At 45.4% G+C, this 14,948-nt stretch overlaps 1 protein-coding gene and 1 non-coding gene across 2 annotated transcripts in view; one reads left to right on the forward strand and one right to left on the reverse strand.

Moving 5' to 3' along the window:
- Nucleotides 1-2,163: 2,163 nt before the first annotated feature.
- Alpk3 (alpha kinase 3) overlaps nt 2,164-14,948 on the reverse strand; it is a 58,919-nt gene continuing 46,134 nt past the window's right edge. The window contains exons 10-14 of the mRNA XM_047538830.1: nt 12,921-13,201; nt 12,186-12,274; nt 11,210-11,433; nt 8,265-8,313; nt 2,164-7,722 (exon numbers count right to left, since the gene is read on the reverse strand). Coding sequence (XP_047394786.1) covers nt 7,377-7,722; nt 8,265-8,313; nt 11,210-11,433; nt 12,186-12,274; nt 12,921-13,201 — 989 coding nt within the window. The 3' untranslated portion in view covers nt 2,164-7,376. The remainder of the gene's footprint in view (nt 7,723-8,264; nt 8,314-11,209; nt 11,434-12,185; nt 12,275-12,920; nt 13,202-14,948) is intronic.
- On the forward strand, nt 4,060-4,133 carry Trnaa-cgc (transfer RNA alanine (anticodon CGC)). Its single transcript has one exon. It is a non-coding gene; the product is annotated as a tRNA-Ala (tRNA).

Raw genomic sequence — 14,948 nt, forward strand, 5'->3', positions numbered from 1 at the left:
AAAAAATTTTTTTTTAATTGTAGATGGACAGAATGCCTTTGTTTATTTACATGTGGTGCTAAGGATTGAACCCAGTGCCTCACACATGGTAGGCAAGCACTCTGCCATTGAGCCACAACCCCAGCCCACCATCATACATTTGCTGTATTTTTAAATATTTGTTTCCCCTGGTAGACTGTAAGCTCCCTGAGGGAGGACTGTGTATCTGTCTTGTTCACTATTATAAGCACAGCACATGCAATAATCGCATATTATAGGCAGTCCATAAATATTAGTAAAAGGTTTTTTTTTTTAATGAGGTATCTTAGAATGAGGCTTGTTGGACTTGTTCTAAGCCCACCAAACCTGATAATTTGGTTCCCCTTGGGTTCAAAAATAGCCAAGAATTTTCTTCTTGGGTAAACAAGTGCCCAATCCACAGAATGGTTCTGCTTCTCATTGAAAATTAGCAAGTGAATTTTAGTGCGCAAGTTCCATTTTCTTCTAACTGTGACCAGAATGAAGCAATCTTCTTGTGTTTGACCAGCTCAGGGTACTGAGCACCAAATTACAAAAGTCTGGCCCAGAGTCTGCCCAGGATAGATTAGCCAGGTTAGCGACATGTGTCAAAGCCCCTGGGACCCAGCATGAAGGCCTCTCCAGGGTGATGACCCTTGTGCTGAGCCACCTGTCACATTTCCAGCAGGTTCTCTCTGGTGTGCAGAAAGAACCAGGACTCTCTTACTTTATATTCTCTATTAGCCATTTTTTAAAGGTATATGCCCCTCTGGGGGGATGAGAGGGAAGCAGAAATTATGCCTCCTGGGTCTCATGACACCCCTGCTACCCTGGCCTCAGGAAGACATATGACCAGTGCTAAGGTTGTCTTTCTTGAGTGGAAACCATAGTCACAAGGGGAAGTCAGACTTGAATTATGAGAAGGGAACATGTAGGGTAATGGCCAGCAGGGTCCTGAGGTCACAGTCCTTAGCTGACCTAGTAACCATCTTCCCTTGGGCTTATTATCCAGGGCTTCCTTCAGATCCATGGGCTACCCTGGCACCTTTGATTCTGGTGCAAGTCAGAGCTGGTTTCTGTTGCTGGCAATTAGAAACCCAAATAGATGCAGATGTTCTCACTAGAGAAGATGGTAAAGGACAGGGATGGGCTCTCCCTTCCCCAAGAACCGAGGGTTTTCTTCTGGAGGTTGTTGTGAAGGTGAGATGGGGGAAGAGCATTGAAATGCCTGTTCCTATCCTGGAAGGGGAAGTAGTCAGGATGTCTTTGTACATCAATGGACACCTTTTAAAGCTAGAGGAAGATAGTTTAAATCTTCTTACCTCAGGGCATGGATGACCTTTCTATTACTGTGTAGAACTCTCTTTACAGCTCAAATCCACTGAGTTTGTTTAAAAATATACCCAGAGATTAATTCTTTAAAATTGCTAAATTCACCAGTAGCTGAATTCACAACTCACTCCATCTCAGAAAAGGGTAGAATCCTGTCAATTGGATCAGTGATGTCTGGGAATATTCAGAGGACATAAAAACCCCGAATACAACCCCACAGAAACATTTCCTTCTGATCTCCTTTTGCAGGAGAGAGCAAAGAGCTTCCCTCCTGCCCCACACTATATTACTATTCAGATGCCACATTTGAAATAATCCTGGAGAATAAGAAGCAGAATCACAGGGCTGGGGGATGGAGCTCAGTCAGTATAGCACTTGCTAAGCTTGCCCAAGGCTGAATTGGAGCCCCAGAACAGCCAGGCAATGGGGGAGGTGGGGGGAGCAGAATCATATCAGAAAAAAAAAGTCTTACTTGGAAGAAACCGTATCAACTAGCAGATATATATTGTCAAAAACATACAGAACCAGGAGTGGTGGCGCACGCCTGTAATCCCAGTGCTTGGGAGGCTGAGGCAGGAGGATCAAAGCCAGCCTCAGCAATTTAGCAAGACCCTAAGCAACTTAGCGATACCCTGTCTCAAAAACTAAAAAGGGCTGGGGATGTGATTCTGTGGTTGAGTGTCCCTGGGTTTAATCCCCAGTACCAAAAAACAAAAAACAAAAACAAACAACAACAAACATAGGATATTTATAGAAACGTATTAAAGGTGTTTGACCAAGATGAGAAGAACATACTTCTGGTTCAGGTTGTATTTATTGATATGTTCACATGTCAGAGATTCTTCACTTGGTATAGAAACTCATGTAATCAGATACAGTTCTGTTTTAGGGGACTTGGATAACACAACTCTGGACCAAATTTTGGCTCATACTATATTAAAAGACCTAACGAGCCAAGTGTGGTAGTGTGTGCCTAAAATCCCAGGTACTTGGGAGGCTGAGGCAGAAGGATCGCTTAAACCCAAATGTTTGGGGCCAGGCTGGAAAATACAGCAAAACTCCCATCTCATAAAAACAAACAAACAAACAAACAAAAACAAAAACAACCAAAAATCCAAGAAAGGAAGTAATTCAAAGATTTCAGAAGACAAAAATGCTTTATTGAGTCCCTGGCATGTATCCAACCCACCTGCCCTCTCATCGTCCTCTAGCAGGATTGGAAGGTGGGTTTCCTCCTTGCCCTGAGAAATAAATGGGTGAGGCTCTGCTGGCTTCCTCTCTAGGCCTGGAATGCTGGTTGGAAGAGCTGCTATAAATATAAACTCCCTGACTTCAGCGTCAGAGATAGTCAGGAACAAAGTTGGATGGATGGTCATGAAAATAGACATGGACATGGAAACCAGATCTTGAGCTATGGTTAATCAATCACTGAGTCCTGGGAATGAAAAAGGACAGGCAGTTCCTAAAATACCACCTAGTAAGTGTTGTGACTGGTCGGGCAGTAATTCCCGGTTGGGCCAACAGGTCTATCTCAAGCTGCCAAGGTAAAGTCAAGATCTCCCTCTCTAGATTTTAACTGGAGAGGAAGTCAAATATCCAAATATCTTTTTGAAGGAAAGGCTTATTTTAACATTTGATGCATATCGTGACCCTTCCTTGCAGCCTTCCCCCAAAAGGATCTGTGCCCATCTATCTAGGTCCATAGAAGGCTCTGGGGGACAGCAGTTTCCCTGGGTGCCTTAGGGGTAAGACATATGTATGTCAGAGGTCAGAGATAAATCACATGAAAACACAAACAATGCAAACATTGCCCCCTTGAAAACTTTCTGGGGGTTGAACATTTCCTTCATAAGTGGGCCAAACTCCTTACCACTAAGGCCTAATTCTAGGCAATGTGTGCCACTTTGGGGGATCTTACTCCAAACCAATTACTGACTGACCTAGTAGGCTGCTAGCTTTGAGCTGCTCCAAGAGCAAGTGAAAGCTCTCCCATGGGAAAAGCCTTTAGTATAACTGGTTCTGCCACGAGTTCACATGACCTGCCAGACTCAGTGGTGCTTAATGTGTCTGTCTGTGGCACAGCAGCAAGCCATGTGGAGCCTGTGACAGAGCAGAGTGCTCTAGGGAGCATGTGGCAAGTCCTGCTAAGAGATGTTTGGTAGGGGAACCCAGCATTCAGAACCAAGTGATGCTCTGGCCAACAGGGAACCATTATCCTTTTGAGAAATACCCTTCTGGTTCTCCACAAGGCTCTGGGGAGTCCATACTTGGCTATGGCAAGGCAGCTATGCTGTCCTCTTGGAATTGTGTGATCCACCAGCCATGAAGTCAGGTAGACACAGTCACTCCAGGATGGGACTCTAAAGGCACAAGCAGTATATGTGGATGGCTTACTCACTCCCCCACTAAGCCTCCTCCTACCACACTGCCAAGCTTCCCTCAGTCTACACCTATGACCCTAAGGCGGGGGGGCAGTAACTTGTTCTGGATTTGGATTGGTTCTCCTTACTCATCATGCCTCTCCCTCCATCAACATACAGTGAATTATCAAATGCCACAAATATCACTGTGGTATCCTCACACCTTATACTCAACCAAAGAATTCAGTTTACAACAAAAGTAATGGGTTGGTGCACAGGGCCTCCACTCATCTTGTGAGATTTCCATAGACCAGAAGCAGATGACTTGATAGGATGGTGAAATGGTGTGTTGAAAACTCAGCTATAGGGCTGGGGATATAGCTCAGTTGGTAGAGTGTTTGCCTCGCAAGCACAAGGCCCTGGGTTCAATCCCCAGTACTGCAAAAAATTAAAAAATAAAATAAAACTCAGCTATAGCACCAAATACAGCAACCTGAGAGGCTGACGCAGGCCTGCAGGAGAAAGTGTAAACTGAACCATCAATCAGACATGGAGCTATTTCCCGTACAGGGCTAGGAAGAGGTGAAAAGATGGACATGCTATCACCATATCTTACTGCTTTTCTCATGCTTGAGGTTTGGAACCAGGCTGGTGTAGAGGTTTCAGTTCCCAAGGGAGAAACACATCCTCAAAGAGGGAGTAATGATTCAACTGAAAGGGAAGCCAATCTCAGGTTCCTCATGCCTCTGAGGGACAGATAATAAGAGGTTATGGGCATAGCTAGAATGATGAACCTGTGGAGAGAAAATATGGTTGCTGCTACATGGCCAGGACTAGAGATGGACATGGAAGATTCCTGGTGTGCTTCCTGGTACTGCCATGTCTAGCAGTAAGTATCTGTCATAAAGGCAGCACCACTAAGGGCCTGGATTTCAGAACTGAACTCCAACAGGCCAAAAAGTTCTAATCATAGACACTAGTTCTCATGAGTAGCTGTAGAAATGGCCTGTAGTCTTTACTTATAACCATCTTTCTTGCTGGGTTATATAATTTTAGTTGAACATGGTTAATTTTACCAGTTTCATGGTTGAAGAATTTCAAAGTGGGATTTAGTTTGACAAAAATAAAAGAGGTAGATTATGACTAGTGACAACTGGACTTTAGAGAAACAGTAGCCCTGTCATTACACCTGGACTTAGTAGTTGGATATGACCTGGAGTTCCCTAAGGATAGAGAAATTTGCTTTTGGTTGTATGTGGAAGAGTCAATATATCAGATGGGAAGAACCATGTGTGTGTCGGGGAATATCTTTTGGTTTTGTCTACCAAACCCCTTTCTACCCTTCCACTCTCCACAATTCTTCTGGTAAGAATCCCCATCCTTTGAGAAACTGCCTCTCTCTCATTCTGTGAAGACATGAGCTCCAGACCAGCTTCTCTTACCTGGAATTTGGATCCTGAGTGGAGGGAGACACTGGGACCAATAACAACAACTCCTGGGGATGAGTACTGGAGCTGCCCTGGCTCCTGCTCTCCCCAGGGCTAATAAATTGTTCAACTATTCTTTTGGTTCCATGAACTACCCCAACATTTTTCCCATGAACCCTTCTTTTGCTTAAGTTGGTCCAAGTTCATTTCTGTTGCTCAAAACTCAAGCACCCTTTAGGATGGGCATTCTCTCCTGAGACTGCCTAGACATCTTTGCCTCCCAGCATATATGGGGCTGGCATAAAGTAGGTGCTCACTATATGTCTGCTGAATGAATGGGTAAATGAATAAATGGATGAACAATATTCCAGCTCTCAGTTCACCAAAGTAAGCTGGGTATGTAGGTTGGGAGAACTAAGGGCCCACTGGAGCAAGAGAAGGAAGTCGGGAACCACCTGAGCATAAAGGAGGTAGAGCAGTTAAAAACATCAGAATGGAGGGGGAAACATCAGGTGAGGAAAGGCCCTGGGTCAGGTGAGGTGGAACTGAGAAGCATGTAAGGGTCAGTAAGTAGCTGGGGGGCAGATGCTGCTTGACATCCAGACCGGTCTTGCTGTGATGGCGGCAGCCAGAGATACAGGGAGTTTCTGTAGAGTCCCCAACTCTGTTCTTCCTTTCTAGGTTCCTTCATTCATGTTCCTCTTCCAAACAAAGGTGCAATTCCAAAGTCATTAAGTCCCCAAACACCTTGCTAAGGGACACAAGCCATCAGCTCAATTGTACAACTAGCACAGACTGTCCAATTGTGGCCACAGAAGACTGAGCTGGAACTTCAGGCGAGGAGCCAAAACGTAGATTCGTTTTTCCGGTGGACCCAGGAACTATAAGACACCCTCAGATAGACCACCTGGGAAGAGGGGATCCTGACTATAACCACACCAGATGAGGGCAAGCAGGACACACGGTTGCTGCCTTTATTGCATTCCAAGGGGAACAGGCTAGCTCCAGACCTGCCCCACTCCAGGTCTCAAGGAGGGATGTCCAGGAAGGGCCCCAGATGTTGGGCCCAGCACATAATTTCCTCAGAAGCCCATACATGACGGCCCAGAGCTGGAGCCCCAGGATCAAGAGCTAATGGTTGGGGGCAAGGGGTCCTAATTCCCAGGTAGAGAACACTCCACCCAAGCAGGTGAACGGATCCTTCCTAGAATACCCACGTGTACTTCCCCATGAGGAAGAGCCCCAGCCCTTTATCCCTTTGAGAGGCGAATACAAATCTTGCTGTGACCCCACTCCTTTCAATATTAAGCCTGAGGCCCCTCAAAGTCAACACTCTCTCTCTGGCTATTGCTGCTGGCACCCTCATGCCAGGTCTCACCTCATGAGCAGAGACTCTGGGAGAGGTAGAGGAAGAGGGCACTAAAAGGGAGGGAGAGACCAGAGGGACTGGGCCTCACCTGAATAATGGTGGACTGGATGTGGGGTCAGGGCTAGGGGAGGACTGGGACAAAGGGACAAGCAAAGAATTGATGATGGGCAGTCAGCTGCAACTCAAAGAATGGGGTTGGGATGGAGGTACAAGAGAGCATGGGAGTAGGGGAATGAGTGCCCAAGTGATGGGAAGAAAGAGCAGGAGCACACATCATCAAAGACTACGGCAGAAGGACATGACAGGCTCTGGAAGGGCCCTGAGCACTGTGCATGCTCAGGGACAGTTAGTTGCGGGATAAGCTAGCATGAATCAAGCTAAGTAGCTGGAAGAAGATACCCTGAAAATCACCAGGTCAGACCCAACAGAGAAAAGTCTGGAGCCTTGAGGACAGGAAGAGATAGAGGCCAAATGGGCAAAACAGCAAATGTTGGCCCCCAGGCCCCCAGAGTACAACATTCATTGCAGTGTTTGGCTGGGGCAAGGGATCAGGGTACAGAAATCATGCAGGGGACTTGGGGAAGCCTCCAGCAGTGGCATGTGTAAACTTCAAGAAGGGCCTAGCTCTCCAGGCACTTGGAGGTGGGGCCTGCTTAAGGCCTGCAAGCCCTGGTTGACAATGGCACCAGGAGAGGCCAATGGGCTGTATGCCGTGCCCAAAGCCATCCAATGAGGAGTTGACTGAGGAGAGGCTGCTCAGAGAGGTCCCCAAGAAGTGCCTCCTTAGGGCACCTTCTCTGGTTTGTTCTGTATTGAGAATGTCTCCATCCGGTTCAAGCTGCTTCCTGGTTGGTCTGCTGCTGGGTGGAGGCTCCCAGCCTCCTGCTGGGGCTACCGCATGCCCTGGGCCTTGGAGCCTCCATCTTGGATGGGAGGCTGTCCCAATGACTGGATAGTGACTGCCTCTGAGGCCTGAGAGGTGGCCTTGGAGCTTGGAGCACTCTTCCGGGTGCCCTGAGGACTAGGGAGGCCTTTCTTCTGGGGCTGAGGACTCAGCTGGGGGCCCTTCCTGCCAGCAGATGGACTCTTGGAGCCTTTGGCCTTGGCTTGGGGGTGGGTAGTCTCAGGGCCCTTGAGGGGTTTCAGCCCCAGCATTGCACAGTAGGTGTTGCACTGGTGGGAAGAGACAAACTGGTCCAGCAGGGCAGGGAAACAGCTCTCCTTGAGGCCTTGGTATCTGCAGCCAAACAGTAAGAGCTGAGTGGGTCCCACCCTGAGTGACAGGCCCTTGGGAGCTGACTTTGGGGTGGCCACAACCAGGGTACATCCTGTCCTATTCCCCTGGGTGCTATTTCAGGTGGCGGCATCCCAAATATCGATTTTAAAACTGGTCATATTATACCTTGACACACAGGATTCACTTGTGGGCCATCCTGTGGTGTGAGAAGAGTTTTCCTTTTAAATATAAACTGATGCAGACTTGAGGTCAAAAGGCTAATCGCAGGACCCTTTCCCACCTGCATTGAGAAGGAGCAGAGGAGTCCCTGAAGGCCCAGAATTGCAGGAGAACATATATGTGGGCATTAATTATAGGTGCCAGTCCAGACCTGGGGTCAGGGGTCTTAGGGTCTTAGGTCTAGTCACACCCATGGCTATGGGTGTGACTAGAACCATTTGGCCCCAAGCCCAGCACCTCGGGGATGGAGAATCAGAAGGAATTAGGATATCCAACATCCTAAGAAGACCCTCTAGAGTGTGCTATCCCCAAGAACCACTCACCCTCGCAGTTTGGTAGCAATCTGAACATCAGTCATCTTCCAGTCAACCCCTGAAAAGAGAGAAAGTCAAGGGTTGATGGCAGCCTGGCTGGGTCCTAGGCCTCCATGTCTCTAGCATAGACATCACTTTAGATGGGAACTTCCCAGAGTTCACTAGAGGCAGGTCTTCAGGCATCCTCTCAAAAATCATCACCACCAGCCAGACTCACAGGCAGTTCACAGGCCTCTGTATTACTAATTGTTATGGTTTTGATCTGCAATGTCCCCCAGAAGCTCATGTGGTAAAGCTTGGTACCCCAATGCAGCAATGTCTAGAGGTGGGGTTTTTAGGAAATGATGGATCATGAGCGCTCTGACCTCATCAATGGATTAACCCACTTGATGGATCAATAATTTGAATGGATTATTGGGAGGTGGTACCTATTTAGAAGAAGTAGGTCGCTGAGTGTGTTCCCTGGAAGGATTTAGTTTGTTCTCAGTCCTTCTGTGTCTGTCTCTCTCTCTTTCTGTTTCCCTGCTGCCATGAGTTAACCAACTCTCTTCTGCCATACACTTCCACCATGATGTTCTGCCTCATCTCAGGCCCAGAACAATGGAATTGGTCAACCATGAAACCACAAGTGAAAATAAACTTTTTGTTTGTGGCAGGTATTTGGTCACAGTGACAAAAACCTAACACACTGGTATTAGTCATCTTCCCATTTTTTAAAATAGGCTCAATGACTTGGGCAAGTCATACTTATTCATTCAATAACTGAGCACTAATTATGCAATGATCATTGTGAGTCAAAGTAAATGTTCTGTTTTCCTGACTCCTAGAGCCCAAACTCTTCCAGCTATGTAAGCCTGCCTCTACTAGATCAAACCAGGTCACTAACTGGACTGGATTCTGGCTTTGGACTAACAACTCCTTCCTCTTAGAGTAGTAGCCTATCCAAGAGAAAGAAGATGGGAGTGAGAGGATAAGTGTGGTGTGGACCAGCAGAAAGGTATCACTGGATAAGACTGGCTTCTACCCTACTCATAAAGGCAGCAGGCAAGTGCTCCAGAAAGCCAGATGGTCAAGACAGCCTTGGAAGAACAGAGCCTGACCAAATGATGACGGAGAGAAAAATTTTCCACCCTTCTCAGTCCACCCTAGTATCTAAGCATTCATGTATTAGATTTGTGATCCTCTTTTCCCATTTTCAAACTGCTCAGCATTTTTCTAAGGGGCTGCCTTTCACTAACAGGGCTGAGGACCATCACATAATGGAGTAGAACAATGTTAGCTTTAGAACCAGACAGATCTAGATTTATATTTCAGTTTTCTCACTTCTAGGTCATGTGAATTTACCAAGTCACATAATCCTCTAATCTGCAACTGTGAAAGAAAACAATAATGCCCATCTTACAGGGGTGGTGAGAAGATCACAATACATGTAGGACTCTAGCTCAGTGTCTGAAGCACAGCTGTTATGAAGTAAATATCAATTTATTTTCATTTCTTTCAGTATTTCTCACATTCCATTTTGCATTATAATGATCCCTCACAATTGCACAGAATTTCAGTTTGCAGGCTTTCCAAAATATGATCTCATTTAATCCTGACAACAGGTAGGAAGACAGTATTCCTAGAGAGAGAAAGGAAATAAAAAGACCTAACCTGTCTGAGCTTTGGTTTTCTTCTTTGAGAAGCAGAGAAAGCAATGGGGCAATGGGGTCTGGACCTAAACTATTCTGACTCCAAAGTCATGGTGTCCTATGACACCATGTTATCATTTCATGGCAGAAACTATTTCTCACAGCTTCTTGAAGACAGTGACTATTACCAATTTATCTTTTATCTCCCCAATATTTAATGAATATTGAATAGAAGAGAGGAAGCATGCATTTGTGACTTAATAGGTTGAATAGTGATGGCTTGATATGTTATCAAATCCCCTCCTATACGCAATAATTATTGTATAGACTAACCCAGTGAAAAGCAACTTGGAGTCCATTTTATATCTCTGGCCCTTGGTCTTCTCTCTTTTATTTATTTATCTCATTTTATTTATTTATTTATTTATTTATTTATTTATTTATTTATTATTCTTGGGATTGAACCCAGAGTCTTTTTACCACTGAGCTACATCCCCAGCCCTTGCTTTTTATTTTGAGACAGGGTCTCACTAAGTTACCCAGGCAGGCATTGAACTTGCAATCCTACTGCCTCAGCCTCCTGAGTCTCTGGGATTATAAGCATGTGCCACAGTGCCTGGCTGGTCTCACTTTTTGCCTCAGGGACAAGACTTAATAATGTGCGATATTCCCAGCTACCTCTCTTCCCACTGTAGACAGCATTTTTTCTTTTTCTCTCCCCTGTCCAGTTCTGATTAAAGAGCTTGGCCTGGAGAGAATTGGTTAAAGAATGAAGGAGAATTCATGCTTTTGGCCTTCCTTTGTTATGGAGTTTCTGGGTAATGGGCACATATAGATGCAACAAAAAGGAGGCCAAACAGACTGCATTGGCTTATATTTAAAAGCTAACAAAAATGGAGGAAGAGGACAAGTCACAATAAAGCTATTGCACTAGGATGGAAGATAGTTTGGGAGGTTTGGAGAGTGAGAAAATCCAGAGCCAAGCTGCAGCGATAGGAAGTTTTGAAAACGGAAAGGGTAATTGTGGTTTTGAAATAGATCCTATGTAACATTACTTGAAACAGATTTCTTTTAACTTTTAGTGGGCCCGAATTTGACTCCTTTAAATGCAACAGCAGTTATAGATGGGGTGACGTGAGGGCCTGGTGTATATTAGGATTGCATGCAAAATTTTCCCTGTCCAATCTACATTATAAGACTGTTGTGAAAAGCAAAGGAGAAGAGATACAAACATGCTTTGTAAATTGTCAAACATGCACTACAGTTCTGCCTTCTCTGCATGCTTTTATATCCATGCACCTGTGCATCCTCACACCCTCATACCTGCCAAATCTGTGACAAGGAAGCTGCCATTTGTCCACTGATATAGCCAGTGCTGAAAGGTCTGGCATTTCTGCAAGGCCTCAGAGTTGCTAGATGCTGTTGGAGCCCCAGCACAGCCCCATTCCCGGGAACAGTAAGACTCCAGGGGCTTGCCCAGGTCCTCCTCCAGGGTAGCATATGGGATATTGTTGGCAGGCCGGTAGATCAGATAGAGTGGGATGATCCTAAACATAGTGGAACTCTGCAGTAAGCAGCATGTGTGGCCCCAGAGAGCGCATCCCTCCAACCCCATTCTATATTATTGATTCTAAAAGGAGGGTCTTTCCCAAAGGCTCCATCCTGAGTTCAGGAAAGGAAATGGAGGCCATTGACATCAGAGTCTTGTCTATTCTCTGTGATCAGTGGGACCAGAACCAAACCCTGCTATGGTCCCAGGTTGACTGTGCTTGGGCAAGGGCTGAGGTCAGTATGTGTCAGATAGAAAAGTTACCTCCAGAGAGGATTCAAACAAATCATGGCTCGATACCGGTCAAACCCCAGATATGCAAGGGTCAGAGTTCAAGTCTCAGAACAGAAACAATTATCACTCACAGCTGACTCCTACAGAAGTCTACACTAACCCTCCTGCACACATGGGAGAGTCCTGACCAGTTTGTTTAGCTTAGCCCACCCCACATCTTCCACAGAGACCCAGAATCTGCTATGCATAAGTTACAATAGGTAAATATTGGGTTAAAAGGTGGGGAATTAGGATAGGTGGGAGGAGACTCAACCAGAGACTTTTCTCAAGTGGAGAGTGAATCTTGAGGTCTTCATTTCTAGATATTGTAGGACCTTTGAGCTGAGCATGGGGTAGTATGAGCCTATTTGCACCTGGCCACAGGATGCCCCATGGGGGGCTGGGAAATCACTGTCTTTGCATAACTGTGAGGCAACAGCTCCACACACTGTATGTCCCCACTTCCCATGCACTTACTCAGGCACCTCTCCAAAGCCAGGTGATGCCCGAGCTTCAGCTGCGAAGATTTTACAGTACTCCCTGCTCATGTTCTGGATCTTGCACCCCTGTGGATTAGAGGAAACCAAATCTAATCAACAGGAAGTTCCCCAGCTCTGCCAAGGGACTCCAGGGGAATGCCAACCCTGGGGTACAGTGGGGCTCACTCCTTCCTGCTCCTTTCTCTGTGACTCATCTTCTCAATTGAATAACAAGGGCTACGGATTTTTTTCAAATTGAGGTTTTCAGAATGTTTCTGAACTGTTTCTTGGAGCCTTAATGCCAGGTGGCAGTGTCCCCGGGGCCCCTCAATGGAAAACAGGGTAGACTATCCTCCCTATCCACATCATTCCTTTTTTATCTCCCATGTAAATAAGACCTCTACGAGAGATCAGGTTTGAAGCAGGGGGAAAAATTTCTACTGCAAAAAAAAAAAAAAAAAAAAAAAAAAAAATATATATATATATATATATATATATATATATATATATATTTTTTTTTTTTTTTTTTTAAACTAGGTCCCAAATGGTTTTGAAGCTCTCATGTTCTCTGAGGTCATGTCTAGATTCCAGGCTATATCTTAGCTTCCCCTCTAGGGTCATTATAGGAACCTCATAAGACTGATATTGAGATGGCTTCTGTCCCCACATTGGGCTTCCCAATGAAACTGGGAAAGGAGAGGAGGTGAGACAGTACAATGACAAGAAGTAATACCTGAATGGTGACATCGTAGTTTCTGCCCAGGAGAGAAGTCTCACTGCTGGGCCCAAACACCAGCAGGCTGGACACCTTGATGATGCATGTGCGGCCTGACTCAAAGATGGGTTCCAGCCCGTAGATGACCTTGGCCTGGGAGGCCTTCCGAAGGTTACACCCATGTCCATCCCCTCGGAGCTCCTCACTCACCAGTCGCCCAAAGAGCTTGTCCCCCCAGCAGCCAGAGTCAGCCAGACCCTTAGCAAACACCATGGGGGTCATCTCAATCTCTTCTCCAACTGAAGGGGAACAGGAGAAATGTGGAAACTAGAAGACCCTGTCTGAACAACGAGGGATCCACAGGGATGAAAAGGACAGACCAGCCTCCCACCTGTCCACCTGTGTGCTCCCTTTCTGTTCATAACTGCTCTTGGTGGCCTTGAGGCCCCCACCAGACTGAAAGCTGCTTGGGGCAGAAATCGTATCTGATTCAACCCTTGTCATCAATAGTCTTGTGCGGTACCCATCATATAGTAAGAGCTCAGCAAGTATCCTCAGAAGGCAGGGGTGTTTTTTTGCCAGTAGCAGTCAATACAGAATACCAGAATTACTTTGCTCTAGAATTAGGTGTTTTGACCAAATGAATAAAGATTCCACCTCAACCAACCTGTTTGATGAAATAAAAAGTTTTCAGGACCAATCCAGTAGCAGTGAGCACCCCTAATGCTCAAATTGTGATTGCTAAAGACCATTTCCCACCAAAAGGAACCAGAGCTCCCTAAAGAAATGGTAGACTGCAGCACTTAGTTGGAAGTGCACAGGATAGATCTGAAATATTCTGTGAGACCAGAAAACAAGAAAGCTGTCAAAAACTACTGGAAACTGGGCACAGTGGCACATGCCTATAAATCCCAGTGACCGGGAGGTAGGAGGATCACAAATTTGAGGCCTGGACAACTTAGCAAGATCCTGTCTCAAAATAAGATTATTATTGTTTTTTTCTTTTTTCTTTTTGTACCACAGATTTAACCCAGGGGTACTTAACCACTGAGTCACATCTCCTGCAAATGCCATCATTTTATTCTTCTTTATGACTGAGTAATATTCTATTGTGTATATATATACCACCATTTCTTTATCCATTCATCTCTCAAAGAGCATCTAGGTTGGTTCCACAATAGCTATTGTGAATTGAGTTCCTATAAACATTGATGTGTCTAACCTTTTTTAATATTTTGAGACAGGGTCTCTCTAAGATTTAGGGCCTTGCTAAATTGCTGAGACTGGCTTTGAACTTGCAATCCTCCTGCCTTAGCTCCCAAGATGATGGGATAACAGGTGCGTCACCATGCCTGGCTCAAAATAAGATTTTTAAAAGGGGTTGGAGAAGTAGCACATCAGTAGAGGGCTTGCCTAGCATGTGCAAGGCACTCCATTCAATTCCCATAACTGAGAAAAGAAAAAAAAAAAAAAACCTATTGGAGACTTGTCAAAAGGACACAGGGAAGGGCAAACTCAAGTACTTATTCTTCATTTTCTTCTGGATCTGTATGTATCAGGATAAGCAAACAACCATACAGAAAAATTCTAGCTATTAAATTTAGACAATAGTTAGTGACTGCTAAAACCCCAAGATAATAAAGGGGGTTGTGTCAGAATATTTTTTTTTGGTGGTGCTGGGGGTTGTACCCAGGGTCTCACATCTCACACATTAGGCAAGCTTTCTACCACTGAGCTATATCCCAGCCCTTTTTAAAAATCTTATTTTAAGACAGGGGCTTGCTAAGTTGCCTAGGTCTCAAACTTGTGATCCTCCTGCTTCAGCCTCCTGAGTAGCTGGGATTCGGGTTAGGGTTTTAATTTTAAAAGGGATAGATCAGAACTGGGGATCAGCTCAGGGGTCAAGGGCTTGCCTAGCATGCTCAAGGTCTTCTGTTTAATCCCTGGCACCATAAAAAATTTTTTTAAAAATTATTTGATAACTGAACAAAGAACACTTGTTGGGTGAACATGTGATCAAATGTGATGGAATGAATGAAGGAATTA

The sequence above is a fragment of the Sciurus carolinensis genome, chromosome 2 (genome assembly GCF_902686445.1).
Source record: "Sciurus carolinensis chromosome 2, mSciCar1.2, whole genome shotgun sequence".
NCBI classification, from domain to species: Eukaryota; Metazoa; Chordata; class Mammalia; order Rodentia; family Sciuridae; genus Sciurus; species Sciurus carolinensis.